Source organism: Musa acuminata, chromosome BXJ2-3 (genome assembly GCF_036884655.1).
Source record: "Musa acuminata AAA Group cultivar baxijiao chromosome BXJ2-3, Cavendish_Baxijiao_AAA, whole genome shotgun sequence".
In the NCBI taxonomy this organism is placed as follows: Eukaryota; Viridiplantae; Streptophyta; class Magnoliopsida; order Zingiberales; family Musaceae; genus Musa; species Musa acuminata.
The window spans coordinates 3,696,426-3,711,145 of NC_088340.1; the positions used below are offsets into that span (position 1 = coordinate 3,696,426).

The 14,720-nt window shown below is 39.1% G+C and overlaps 2 protein-coding genes and 1 long non-coding RNA gene across 6 annotated transcripts; 1 reads left to right on the plus strand and 2 right to left on the minus strand.

The window, feature by feature from the left end:
* Positions 1-141: 141 nt before the first annotated feature.
* On the minus strand, positions 142-9,626 carry LOC135606972 (DNA repair endonuclease UVH1-like). Of its 3 annotated transcripts, XM_065098374.1 has the most exons (10): positions 9,370-9,591; positions 8,701-9,250; positions 8,324-8,547; positions 8,011-8,120; positions 6,707-6,874; positions 5,546-6,349; positions 4,121-4,231; positions 3,758-4,018; positions 1,988-2,211; positions 142-864 (listed from the first exon to the last, which is right to left on the minus strand). In XM_065098374.1, the coding sequence occupies exons 1-10, from the start codon at positions 9,446-9,448 to the stop codon at positions 654-656; spliced, it is 2,742 nt and encodes a 913-aa protein (XP_064954446.1). In that variant the 5' UTR covers positions 9,449-9,591; the 3' UTR covers positions 142-653. The 3 variants fall into 3 exon arrangements, with proteins under 3 accessions (XP_064954446.1, XP_064954444.1, XP_064954445.1); XM_065098372.1 differs by having other exon boundaries at positions 8,701-9,626; XM_065098373.1 differs by having other exon boundaries at positions 726-864; positions 1,993-2,211; positions 8,701-9,626.
* Positions 9,627-9,961: 335 nt separating this feature from the next.
* LOC103976862 (uncharacterized) lies at positions 9,962-12,685 on the plus strand. 2 transcript variants are annotated; one of them, XR_010485052.1, is made up of 4 exons: positions 9,962-10,116; positions 10,221-10,275; positions 10,364-10,460; positions 12,456-12,685. It is a non-coding gene; the product is annotated as an uncharacterized LOC103976862 (long non-coding RNA). The 2 variants fall into 2 exon arrangements; XR_671061.3 differs by having other exon boundaries at positions 12,490-12,685.
* Positions 12,686-13,573: 888 nt separating this feature from the next.
* On the minus strand, positions 13,574-14,292 carry LOC135606974 (preprotein translocase subunit SECE1-like). The gene has a single exon (XM_065098377.1). It carries the CDS (start codon positions 14,236-14,238, stop codon positions 13,693-13,695), a length of 546 nt encoding a protein of 181 aa, XP_064954449.1. The 5' UTR covers positions 14,239-14,292; the 3' UTR covers positions 13,574-13,692.
* Positions 14,293-14,720: the final 428 nt, after the last annotated feature.

Genomic DNA, 14,720 nt, shown 5'->3' on the forward strand with positions numbered 1-14,720 from the left:
AAGAAAATTTGCCTACTGTTCTGCATTGACCATCATTTCAAAGAAGTTAACCCTTCATTATAAATTATGGCAGCACAAGGGATAAGAGCCTCCAGGCAACCATTCGAAGCTGTACGTGTATACAGAAAGCAGTCACCAACATTTGCTGTAAAAAAAATTAAAGTGATTGAAATTGTAACAAATACTGTTAGTTCCCTTGATGAATACAATACAGCAATTTACAGACACACTTGTGCTGAAGAATGTAAACTTGCTCTAAGGAAGTTACACACTAAGCCCCAATAACTAATAGGAACAGATTGTACAAAAACTTATGCTGGGTAATAATACCACCCATAATGTAATTAATCACTTCAGCTAACAATCAATGAATTAATCATCTCAATTAATAATGTAAAAGAGGTTGAGATTGTTGGCCATGCTGACCAAATTGACAGGTAAATTATCCTAATCTGAGGCTTGCCGTCCTAGTCTGCCTCTTGTGATGTTCTTGAAATCACATTGGTCAACCGCTGTGCATGAGATCCCACCTAAGCACCCCCTTTTATGAAACCAATCAATGTTGTCTCATAAGTTCACATTTGGGAAGGGTACAAGAAAAGATGGTGTTGTGCACTTGCTGATTCTGCAAGATCATGTGTTGGCACTTCGCATCACAACAAGGTTGGGCACTTTGCATCAAGAAATTCCTTCAGCATCCGAGCTGCCTTCTGACCTCCCATGAATTCTGTTAGCCTCTCAATGGGAAGAAGAGCAAGTTCGGCCAAGTTTTTACATCCATCCATCAGTGCTCTGTAATTTGCATCTGTCACTCCAGGGAGACGCCTCAAGAACTCTACTGCAGAGGTATTATAATTTTCAGCCCTGAGACGGCAACAGATTCATTAAATTTTAGACTATCATATAACATGTCGAAACCCAATGTAATATTCTCAGACAATTGCCAAGAAAACCAATACTGAAAGCAAAAGAACTGGTCCAAAATCTATGCACATCATATAACATAAAAAGCAGAGCCCAGGGCACAAAGCTTCTGCCAATGAAAGTTTGGAAAGGATCAACATACACATCGTTATCCCTGCAAGCAGAGAGTGTTTATATGACATGTCTAGAACTCTCTAAACATAACTCCCAATTGTCTAAGGATTCTCTTGATTCTGTCTATAATCAAAATGGAACTCAAAGGTATGAATACAAATAAAAAGACATACCACAATTTTGACCAAAAATTTGGATGAAAGTATATCCACAAATATTAGAAACTAGAAAATCAAACAGAAAGACCATCATCTAGGATCAGTTAAGTCAAACCCTCATAGGGAGTGAGTGGTTTGAGGTTCAAATGCTCCATAACACAAATACACATTAAATACAGTCATAATACAGCGACGTACAGTCATATATACAGCGACATAAACCTTTTTCCTCTTTTAAATTAGATGAGTACAAAAGTCACCCCTAGCATCAGAGTGAATCAAGGATAGAAGATGAGAGGGTCATTCCCCTCTCCGAAAAAAGAAGCCTTAGTTGTTCTAGCATGGTTGGGCAGCCAATTGGCCAAATCACAGCAACATAAACCTATATTGCTATATATGCAATCTTTATAAACACATTATCACATATGTGGTTTACATTTCCACCTTATTGCTACGATTCTGTAATCATACTATTAGTACTGTTAAACATGGTCCATGACATTAAAACTTTAATCACATATGTTTATCCATTTCTTGTAACTTATCACCTAAACACTTTAAATGAATATACATATGACACCATAAGTCCTGGATTTGAACATATATTTATTATTTATCAATCATATATTATTTTGAATATTATTATGCAAAAAGGCATGTGCATCCACTTATGTGGGTAACAATTTATGCTAAATGACCGTCCATATACCACAGCCACTTGGTAAAACATTGCCTAGTTAAATATGTGGTTATTTGCTATGAATTTAGTAGTAAGATACTCGTGTGTTTACCTTACATCGTTCTCCACAACACCGTCTTCTGATGGAACACCTACTCTAATTGCCTTGCTCTCATCTGGTTCATCCTGATTTTGTTTGAGTGATGAAAATATTTCTGCTGTGGCATGCACATTGCGAGACCAGACAAGGCGCAGGCGAGGAAAATGAAGAACAAGCAACGAGAGCTTTGAAATTATGCTCGTTGGTGATACATCATCACCAATGTCACTTGCAGACTGTAAGAAGCCATGAGAAAGTTAGTGTCATCTACAAATTTATCTAACCAAACCTAGTGTCAGCCTCAAGAAAGAAAAACACAATTAAAATGAGTTTCTGGCCTGTAGTCAAACTACACCTTGTTCATGACATAAAATGATGGAGAAAACAACCTGAAGCCACTTGAGATGTTAGGGCACACTATTTGAAGTTTGCAATTTACTGATATTTGCAACAAATATTACCTCAGCCCAATACTTAACAAATTGATAGTGATCAAGAAACTCTGGTAGCCAAAATGGATGTCATAAATGATGCAGGTGCAAAATTCTTTAAAAGTCTCCAATGAGTTATCCACCAAAGCTTGGAGACTTACAAAAAATGTGGATAATAATTAGGGATCTTGATGGACCCCTAGAACCAGAAACGCAACACAAAATTTTAGGCTTGGATCCTCATTTCGATCCAAGAACCTTATGAGATTGGTGACAAGGATCTGTACTGTGCCAGTGTGTAGAAATCTGACACCAAACCCCAGTCCCACATGAAATGTCACACGGATACTCATTTTGGACACAGGCTTATCAAAAATTGGATGTGGATCCTAATGGATATAACCTAAAATCAGCTGAATAACATCCCATAACAATAATGAATGTGTAGTTTTAGCATAGTCTTATGTATATGAACCTTTGCAATAAATTGTAAAGTAGCTCAAATAGAGACAAGATTTTATCATCATAGTACCAAAGAAAACAGAAAATGATAGAATGGCAGGCTAAGAAGCCGGAAGCATTGTTTGCCAATCAGTAGATTGGCAATCAGAAGATTGTTCAGCGTTTGGGAAACAGTTATCCAGAAGTTTAATGAAGTCGAGTTGGAAACATTAAGATAGATGAATTCCCTATCATAGAAGGAACAAAAATGATTAAATTTATGTTTCGTTCAACTCAATGGAAAATCTACATGATAGTTATTGGAACTAATGACTCTGTATAATCAACATGATAGTTATTGGAACTGGATCAGAAAGGCAGGCAGACTGGGAAAATCATGAACTGGACCCTTGGCTGCTCTAATCCCTTAATCAGATTGTTTGTGCTAAACAACCATACTGAACCAGTTGACCCAACCAAGTTTACTATCACTCATGAAAACTGAGCCAGATCAAATTGAAAAGTCCAACTTTTATCTGTTACTGTTGAGGGCATTTTAGTCATTTCTGAAATAGAAATGATAGTCCACTTTCTCAACTACCAAATGAGCTCATACAATGCTGATAGTCCTGATGAGACGCCTTAACAAGATGGCACTCCTCTTTTAATCACCAAATGACTCCTATCATGGTAATACAACAAATCACAAGCATCAAAGTCTATATAAGTAATGGGAAGCAACCCAATGAGCTTCATATATAAAAATATATATATATAAGTTAAACTGGCGGCACATCCAGTTGACCCACTAATTTAACCAATAACCTGACTGACCCGAGGTTTCTTGGATAAGACAGTTAAGAGGCATACATGATGATTAACAAGTGACCAAAGACCAACTATGAAATACCTGGAAAGAGAAGCTCTTATCCTGTGAAAACTCAATTAGAAGCACAGGCATTCTGTAGTAACGACTCATTGTTTCCACCTGATGATAGAGACGACCTGATGCAAAACTTTGAAACAGATCTGCTATGCTTTTTCTTTCAACACAAATCTGAGGTGAAAGAACGTAATCACCAACTTCCAGAGTAACAGGTATAACATGCATGCCTTTCAGGTGAAGAACATTAGGAAGGCTGCTCATGAACTCCCTCATATCCACTATAACCTGCAAAACAGTTCAAGTAGACAGCACAGTCAGTTCAACTTCATAAGAAAATACTTGGAATATCTTCCAAAATGATTTAGAAAAGGAAGGATATAAAATTGCCTGCATTTTTTTTTCTTGTAGCTTTCTACCACCTGCTTTCCTTGTTAATGAGTTCTGCGCAATAACCGACTGTGGTTCGCAAGAAGTACTAGGTCCAATACATCGTCCATTCTGAAAGGAGAACACAAATATTTTACTAATATTAATGAAGGTGAACATGATGATACACTTTCAACTTTCAAGATTTACTAACTGAAAGCTTGCAGCAATCTGGAATCATGAGATAAAGAACCATACTTTATAAAGCAAAAGATTTCATGATAATTCTATAATTAGACTCTTTGGTTAACAATTTTCAAAAACGACATATGAAGACTCTACTTAACATAAAGGAAAACAATTCTACCATTGCATTTGACAATCATGAGCAACACAAATATTATAATATCTGGAAGTGAAAGACAAGTTATATCGAGTTGATGATATCCAGAAAAATGTTTTAAAACTAAACATGATTTCTGTGATTCTGAACAATACAATGCCACTATCTTCAAATTTACTTATAAGCTCATCATTGAAACAGATTATTGCCTTTCTTACCAGTAGTAGAATTTAGAAAATATTCAATCTTGCCTATTAAAGATGCTTCTGCTGCCTTTTTGTCCCTTCAAAGGAAAAAAGTATAAAAAGTGCCAACTAACTGACCAACTTGGTCTACGGACTCATGCTCATCCTATCAATATCGGCCAGCAATATAGCATGACTATAGTAAAGAAGGCACAAGAATTTACTGGGAAAATTTGATAAAACAGCCAATATGAGGTTGATCTACAAAAGATAGTGTGACGTTCCTCACCAAGATAATATTTATACAAGAGAGATTCTCCAAACAGCCAAAGGGGGCATGAGAATTCTTTCTTATTGATTGCAGTTTAAGCTCATGCAACCATGAGGAACCCTCTGACTAAAAGTGAAAATTGTCATTACAAACACAAAAGTAGTTTAGAACAAAACTTTACAATATAATCAATTTGCATATATTATAACTTACAGTACACAGGGTCTGGTCACAAATTAAACAATAATGACAAGCTAGCCTCTGGAGAACTTGTAGTAACGAAGATCCTTAAAGGTTCTCAAATGCCCTACTGAACAGTCATTCATACTCTGTTAGCAGATAGTTTATGCACCAGATACTTTGATTCCATAAAAGAAAACTCCAGTTTAGTTCTTGAAGCCCATCATACAGAAAGAGGCATAAAACAATTTGTATGCTAGGTTGCACTTAACTAAAATAAACAATAGAAATTCCCAAGGGAAATGATAACTACATTATCTCCAATTCATTCAGGACAGATGAGTTCACGTCTAGAGATATAATAATTCATGCTTGCAGATAAGTGATAGAGGTAATACATGATAGGAAAGGATCAACAACTGAGAAAAGAGATAACAAGCAGGGGATGCAATGGTAATGAACCAGACCTGATCCACTGGGATCATCATCAGTGATTTCTGCCTGATCAAGGATTCAAATGCACTGTTTTCCCTGCGTATGCTTGCCTCAAACTTTTGCACCTCAGCAGAGTCCTCATAAAACAAAAAGTAGACCTTTAACTTCTTAGAGGGATTCTCAGCTTTGTAAACTTCTATTTCTCTGACAAAGGTCATGTCTGGATGATATACAATTATAACAAATGGGTTCAGCACATCAAGTATATGTTGGTCACTATCCAGTGCATAAAATTGCACAGGTGGAAGTGGCTTGATATGATTCAATGTTGCACCATGGGACTCCTCTTTATGCCCCTGAATAAGATCTTTCTCTATACATATGTTCTCTAGATTATTCTCCTGATAACTTTCTGGGGATTTTCTTTCAGGGTCACTGTGTACACCCTCGGGATTTGAACTGGTCTTTTCATTTTTATCATTGTTATCTATCTGATAACTTTTAGCTTCAGGAAGTTGAGTCTTTGACAAACCTTTCCTCGATCTTCCTTTTCCTCTTGTTTTTCGAAAATATTTCCTTCTACTTTCGGACTGAGAATTATCCCCAACATCAACTTCTTTAGATAAAATGTTGATCTCTGATGCTGCAGCCAATAAGGCATCATTTTCATATTTGGATATGCTGCTAGGTTCTGAATTATCAGATGATCCAGCAGCAACCACACCATCAAGTACACCAAAACCTTTAGGTTCCTGAGATCTTTTCTTGTTGCGTTTCCTTAAACTGTGCAACTCCACTTTGCCTAGCAAGTACTTCTCCCACTCTTCCCGCATAACCTTAAGCCAAAAGAGAAGTAGCATCATATCCAGATGTATTCATTAGTAATCAGAAACCAAACTTAGTTGGTTTCAACAAATCTTCTCTAAACGATCATAAAAAACAATTAAACTAGGAATATGCTGTAAAGTTCTAATTAAGATACTAAACTTAACCTAACATGCAAATACTAGCAGACTTGTCAACAGAGTGCAACATCCTTGATCTGAAGAATGTATTAAGAAAAAAATCATGCTTGATTATGGAAAAAAGGAACTACAGAAAGGTGAATCACAATGCCACCACAATGTATTGTCACAGAAATATCTTTGTCGTGATTTGTTTGAATACAAATACTACTAGTTCCAGAGCAACACCTGCTGTGGGCTTCTTGAGATGCAATCTTCCAACTGCATGCATGAGCGTTCATCTTTACATGCAACCAGAACAATTTCACTGAGATCCCCTGCATCTTCTGCTACTGTTTCTCCTTCTTTAGGCTGAATGTCTTTTCTGCGCTCTTCTTCTATTTCTTCCAGCAGTTCCTGCAATTAAATTCCTTTTCTTGGTTACCTTAGGTTCACTTAAATATATAAATATAAATTATATATATATATATATAATCTTATAAACTAGAAAATCAGGAATTTCCAATGAGAACTTTATGTAATGGACTAGAAAAAGTTCTTAACCTGCAACTAATAAAATGTAGAGCAAGAAATAAAATTTCTCAACACTATTATATCTGATTCATACTTGTGCATGGAGAATTAAATGAAAAATGTACAATGTATCTAAGTAAAAGGTAAGAAAGAAATTTAATAAAGCTTAAAAATTAATGAAGTTAAAAGATTTTGCAGTTGTGCAAATACAAAATCAGATGTCACCTGGAAAATTTGATAATGCTGATTTAGTTTACAACCTTTTCAATCTCATCTATTTCACATAGCATTATGTCATCAAAATCAAATGTGGTCTGGCCAAGGATGATCACACTGGTACACGCTTGTAAGATAAGGACATGGTATTTTTCCATGCCACACCAAAGTGGTTATTGAGACATGCCAGTCTGGCCTAGACCCTGATGGCATGCTCCAGCAGCATATGTCAAGTTACCATTTGATATATGTTCCATAACTAAACAGAGAACAAAATAAAGTTCCTTAGGAAGTAGGAACTTTATGAAATTCCTTTTGACCATTTGACCATGAAATTCATTTTAAGAACCCTTCTAACCATGCATGTTTCCACTCCAAAACTCTTGCTCACTTGTACCTTGCTTTGGCACCAATACAAGCTATAAACTGGATAAGAGCACCTTAAGCCTGCCAGAAGAAACTGTTTTTACATCCCATAGGCACCAAATTACACATACAGACAAATATAGCACGATGGACATACAAGATATAATGTAAAGTGCCATATAGAGACTTCAATGAGGGACTTGAATATGTGTTATATCGTTGCTGCATCAGCATGCACCACCCACAATACAGATTTGACATAATAATCATCTGTTTAGAAACAAAGTTCTGATAGGATAACATCTATTCAAGAACATAACTTCATAACACGACATCCTACGTGCTACACTGCTGTGGGAGAAGAAAACAAGAGAGGGAAACACAGTGTATCATACCAAGTGGACAATGAAGAAAAGCAAGCAAACTCACTCACTTACACGTAACACCTTCCACTTGGGGGCTTCTTCCAGGACTTCTTCCAACACTACACCAGCTTTTGTATCCACTTTACTTCCATCTGTTTCAATTGCAGAAGAAGCTCCAGTCCCTGACGAAATGAACAGTAATATTATTCAAAACAATGCATGATGTCTTTATCTAGAATAAGATTTTCTCCAGCCTTCATTATTGAAATGGGTGGATGCGAGGATTCAATGGTATGCAGATACATACTAGCAAGACAACCATTAGCATAAACCCACATAGTCAAAAGGAAAAGAACAGAAACTAAATGAAACAGGGGGAACTCACCACTTCCGGTTTCTTTCTTGCTCTCATTATTAACTTTCCTTTTCCTAGTGGCGCTTTTAGTGTCCACACTGATTTTTGTCCCATCTGCTCGAACCATCTGGTAAACCCGCTTTTTCGCAAGCTCAAAAATCTTATAGCTTGAATCAGCAAATATCCACACTGATCGAACACCTTCTGAAACTCTCAAGGTATCCAAATACTTCAGATACGTGACAGCATCGTACCTAACAAGAACAATTTCCACTAAACTAAAATTAAGAACCAACTTCAACAGCACTGCCGTAAATTTTAGTCACGAAGAATCAATCTTGAACCTCGAAGTATAAGAAGCATCAAAAGTAGACAGCGGTAGAAATTTCACAAGTAACTTTCTTTACCTGACAAGGTAATCCAACAGCTTCCTTAGGGTCTTGAGATCGCTAACCAGCTGCTTGGTCTTCTTCCCAAGAGTGTGCCAGATGGGGTCGAGCTGCCGCCTCACGATCTCATCGAAAGACTTGAACAGGCCGTTCTCGACAGTGAGGTCCTCAACGTCGACCTTGTTGGTCCTCCGGAGCTCCTTGAGACAGGCATCCATGGACCCAAGCACCGCAGCCTGGATCCCAATCATGGCTGGCGTCATGGGCACCCTGACGTCCACGACCTCGGGTGGAGCACTCTCGAGGTCAGACGAGACGAGGACGTGGAACCTTGGCCAGAGGTGGAGGCGGCGGACAAAGAGGGACTTCATAATGCGCTCGGCCTTGGCGAAGCCGGCGACCATCGCGTGGGGCCGATCGGAGAAGGCATGGATGGGGGAAGAAGGGGAGTGGTCCCGGAGGATGCGGGCGATGAAGGCCTCGGTGGAGGTGTCGGAGAGGCGATGAGCGTTGAGCACGACAAGGGCGGCAATGGAGGATGGGGGGACGCGGGAGGTGAGGAGGTCGGCTACGAGGACGCGGGGAGTGACGAAGAGGGCAGCGCCGGAGGCGTAGAGAGCAGTGCGGTTGTGAGAGGGGAGGTCGCCTGGGATATCAGAGGGAAGGGGGAGGTCCGGTTGCCCATACCTGCGGAGCGCGGCGGAGATGGCGGACTTCTGGGTGTCGGAGGCGGAGAGGAGGAGGAGAGAGCCAGCGGAGGCGTCATGAAGGAGGAGGAGGGAGGCGACGAGGGACGGGAGGGGGAGGCCAGAGGAGAGGACGACCAGGCCGCCGTTGGGGTCGTCGAGCAGGTCGGAGACGATCAGCCCCTGGAAGGGGAGCATCGCTGACTCGCGACTTGGGGTGAGATCGGAGAAACGGTGGAAACCAGGAAGAGGGAAGAGGTAGGTAACATCGGGCTCTTATCGGTCATGGGATCCGACCCGGTCCAATGGCCTTGGTCTCAAGACGGATAGGGTTCGGATCCCAAGCAGTTGAACCGGTAGTTTGTACAAAGACTAAATTGACCGGACACGAATCCAATCCCTCCATACGAGCCTAAATTGCCTATTTTGGCGCACGCAGGTCCAACCAAACCAAGCCAACCTGTCTAACCGGACCCGATCTCCAAATTGCTGAACTCGGGTCAAAAATTAAACAAAAGGTTGGTCAATTTCGAAATTGTAATTTATTCGAGCAATAGCGGTAGAATTTTCGAGTTAATTCATAATTAAAAGAATTAGAAACAGCGGCATTCGACCTTCCGCCGATGGAATCGCGCACTCTGAATCCGCGCTTCCACGCCGCTCCTCCTCCATCTCCCTCTCTCTGGAGCGTCCGTATCTCGTCAGTTTTTGGGTTCTCCCACCGCATCGAGGACCACCAGATCCGAAGGTGTGATCTCCTCCTCTTCAATTCTTCGTCCCCTTTTGTATTAGGAGTTAGGGATGTTGAGGAGGCACTCCGATTCTATGAACTGATCCACTAGTTTTTCTTAGGTATTTGAGAAGGGTGATCTCATTCAAGCCCCGAGGCGTCGCTAGAGTGTAAGAGGTAGGAGTGGACACATTCGATGCCACTACAGATATATCCGCAGAAACACTTGTGATTTCTTAGAAGATAATGATTTGTTTTCGACCAGTACATCTCTTGGGAGGTGAATGAACTCAATGCTCTGAGGGTGGGAAGGCGCCAATTACCATGGGCTTCACATATTCGAGTAGGAGCAAACGCCTCAGGTACTTTCTCATTCTGGGTCATCGACGTTGCAGAATAGTTCAAATGAAATAGTTTAATTGCTCTTCTTGTAGCAGTCAGATACTTAGGTAATTTTGCCAAATTTCACAAGTACAAATCATGTCTGATAAGTGTAGCAAAAGAATTGTAGTATTTTATATGATTTACATGGGAACACTGGTGTGTCTTATATGAAGTGCTAGAAGTATACCATGAATAATTCAACTGATCAAATGCATAAATAGGGAGTCTATGAGTGAACTGGGATTGTCTCAAGCGATTCCATATTATGTATGATGTGTTAAATGCATTCTGTTGAATATTTGTTTTTACTTTCTAATAACTTTCTGTGAATCTCATCTTTTGTTGCATTTCATTTGCACGGAGTTTCCAGACAGTGTAGTTGATTTCTCAAACAAGCTTTTAGTGTAGAAATCTGCATGTCCATCAGCAACAATTTTCTGAAATTATACAAGATTTTGATGTATGATCAGCTCCAAAATGTAGTATCACATGCAATTGTGAACTTGAGATCCTTTCAGTATATTTCATTGTTCCCGGAAACAAATGCCTGAATCATTGTATATATTGGATTGCATGAATTAGGGTAGACTATTTTTCTATATGGAAGAAAACCAATTTTCATCTACATGTAAACTTGAAAAATTTTATCATGTGTATCTGAATGGAAACCATAGGCTGAAAGAATACATTTAACTTCCAGTCACTTAGATTTGAAAATGTGGACCAGTTTGACAGTATTTTCCTGCAACTTAGATTATTGTCTTTCTTCATTATATAGTAATCCATTGAGTAATATAATTTCTTGATTCAAGCTTGAAAAGATTTATGTCATTCAATGTTTCTAGTCCGAAAGTTCATATCGGTACAAGTCCTGTGACAATTTAATTTTTGTAGAACATTTATTGAATGCCATGGCAGACTGGTTGTTCTCATGGCATTATAAAGTTTCTTTTCTTTATTGCTCTACTCTATTACATTTCACAATCTCTTTTTTTTTGTGAGGATGTGAAGAATAAAGAGACTATTCTTTTTTCTGGATTCATGTGTGAGAAATGCTGCCTAAATTTAGAACACAATGAAACTATAACCTTCGGAACAAATCTATATTGACATTGCTTGGACATGAACACGTTGCAACATGGACGTAGCTATATGTCAAATCTTTTAAAGTAGGTCACAACACGATATGAACGAGGCAAACAACAATTATGTAAATTATATATTGCTACAATTCATATATTAAGTGATATTATGTACAATTTGACAATCTATGGTCATCATAAATATAACTTATGATAAGCATAAACAATCAAGTATATATCAAATGACCATTCACATATAGTACGTCGTATTAAGGAGACTAATTAAAGCATGGAAATTCAAAATTCAATGTATACTATATTCAAGTGTTCAGAATCCTTATATTCAAGGTATATGCACATGTGGGCATGAGAAGCATTTTGATTGCATCAAGTTAGAGATAGCATATCATTTTTGTTTATCAAATTAGGATAGTTCAAGTTGCCCAACACAATAAATTATCCTTTAAGGATCTTGTAATTTTGCAATCATTACTAAATGAAAATAAATTAAATATCTTGCTTAGAAGAACTATTACATTTAAGGTAGATGAAGTTACCTGCACAAGCCAAAAAAATGATATCCTTATTAAACTAGCAGTTATCCTAATTAATGAAGTATGTCATGACAACACCATCCCGAAATGCAGCATTTGATCATTATTTTTAGAAATCTTGGATTGCACAATAGTGCAAACTTCCACCTTGTGATATTGACTAGGCTTAAAAGATGGAAAAGGCTCCAAGGCAGTCATTTTCCTTACAGAAGTGAATTTGATTGTATAGGCTTCTATCTTGCTCAATGGTGCAAACTTCTACCTTGTGATATTGACTAGGCTTAGCAATCGTGGATTACAAAATACATGTTCATTATATTTTTGTGCATCTTAACAGCAGTGAATTTGATTGTCGAGTGCCTTTTCCTTAGCGGTGCATGACTATGCTGGAGGATTGGGCACTGTTACAGACTCAAGTGCATCTAACTGGGGTGTATTTTATGGGACACATCAGACTAGGTCCACGTACAAACTGATATATGCTTAGAACTTTAATTTGTTGTCATTTTGTCAATCTCTTGTACTTGTTAAACAATTTGATTTGATGATACTTTTATCAATTTTGCTCATGCAGTTCCATTAATGATGACCACTTTTCACTGGTTAAATGCATGGGTCTTCCAATAGCTGAGCAATCAAGTAACAATTGATGCATAATAGAGGAAATGCTTAAGCTTTGATCGCAATGCTTCCTTTGGTCTTCAGCTGGTTAGAGTTTTCTAACAAAGAAATTTTCTAGATGAACCCGAGAAAAGTATATATGTACATATCATACTTCATTTGGAGTTTATTCAAGGTTTGGAAAAATCAAAGTTGTTAAAGCAGGGTGTTTATGTAGATTAAATTGGTCATTGTACAAGGTTTGCCGTTTGCTACCGGGTGCAAACGGCAAGCTTCACAATCTACTCTGTTTATTGGCATAACTCCCTAGGGTTTCCTATTTTCGCCAAGTACAAACCAGTTAGATTCTGCTTTTCTGTGGAGCATTATATTTGTGTTGAAAGCTATTCTTTGCCTCCGGTATGCAGCCTAAGTTGGTACTGTCTCTGCTGCTTTTAGTTTCTGTTCTCCACTTCAATTTTTCATTTCTGCATCTATGCAAACCTTTGTCACTTAGAATTCCATTTCTGCATCAATTTCTGCTTTTGGATTGGTTTCTCATGCCAGGTATAACATTTTTATTACATGTACTGAGCATGTCATGGATTCTTTTCTTAATCATGGTGTGGTTTTTTTATCATTTCTATTTTTTATGATCTTGCTGTTATAACTTATCAGTGTATGCATCATACTCTTAAGCATCTGTAATCTATAAATTATGTGATTTATATGTATATTAGCTATCATTCTTTATAATTCTGCAAATTTAAGTTCATCCATAAAAGTTATTCAATTTATTGTTCTTAGTGACGATAAAATTGCAAAAATTCAACCTGAGACAATGAGAGGATTAAATTCCGGGGAATAATGGAGCTTGCATTAAGAAATTGACATAAAAGGTACAAAAAATTTCAAATATATATGATGAAGAGGTTTAGCTAATTTTGTTCTTTTCTGTTTTGTTTTGGGCGTTCTCAGAAGAAGTCTTGGATGCCCTTGCCCGCGAAGACCTTGTCGGAGATCTCGGCGAGGATTGCGTTGACGGTGAGGAGGGCGACGCTGGAGCCGGCGATGACGGCGATGACGACGCCGGTGGTGCCCAGCACCTTGCCGAACGGTGGCCACTCGATCTCCCTCACCTCGTCCGCCACCCCTCCCCACAGATCCGACGACGACGACTCCTTCTTCCTCGCCTCCATCATCTCCTTGAGCTCCTCAGCCACCGATGCCGCGGCGGTGGAAGCTGCGGTGTCCCTCTTCTCTACTTCCTCCTCCTGCTCCTTCTTTCTTCCCTCGTCGGCCTCCGACTCCTCCAGGGTCTCGGAAGCGCCGCCGTTCTCCTGGGCGGAGAAGCGGCGAGGGCGGCGGGTGCCCGGGAGACGGAGGGGCGAGGAGACCCGCAGCGGCGAGTACTGGGCTGGGACGGGGTGGAGGTGAACGGGGAGAGCCGCCCGGAACGGGACGGCGCGCGGAGGCGGCGGGGGCTTGAGAAGGAGACGGGAGAAGGGGGCAACCGCCATGTTGCTCTCGCTATTATTGAGGAAGAGATCGGTCGGTTCGAAGGAAGATAGGGGTGGCTCGGAGAGCGGTAAAGTTACTCGCGGAAACACCTTAAGCCTACGAATGCGGCGCTACTAAGGAGAAACAAAATTTGGGGGAACAAACGATAGTTTACTATAACTGAAAAAGAAAGTGAACGAACTCGGGTTAGGGTAAATTACACTATGTAATCAGTTATTTTTATATTCATCTTTATACTTAAAAAATTATGCTGTCATCCTTTTAATTATAAAAATGAAATATCTAGATTTATTTATTTTAACGTCGTTAATTTTATTAATAAAAATATTAAATAAATAGTAGAAATATAATTTTAACGTTTCATCAGTGATATTCGACAACATTAGTGGTGGTGGATGATGGTGTCGTTGGGGATTACGGTCGATTGTTATGGATGAAGAGAGCGACAACGAAATATGGGGATCACTTTGCATCTGCGTCG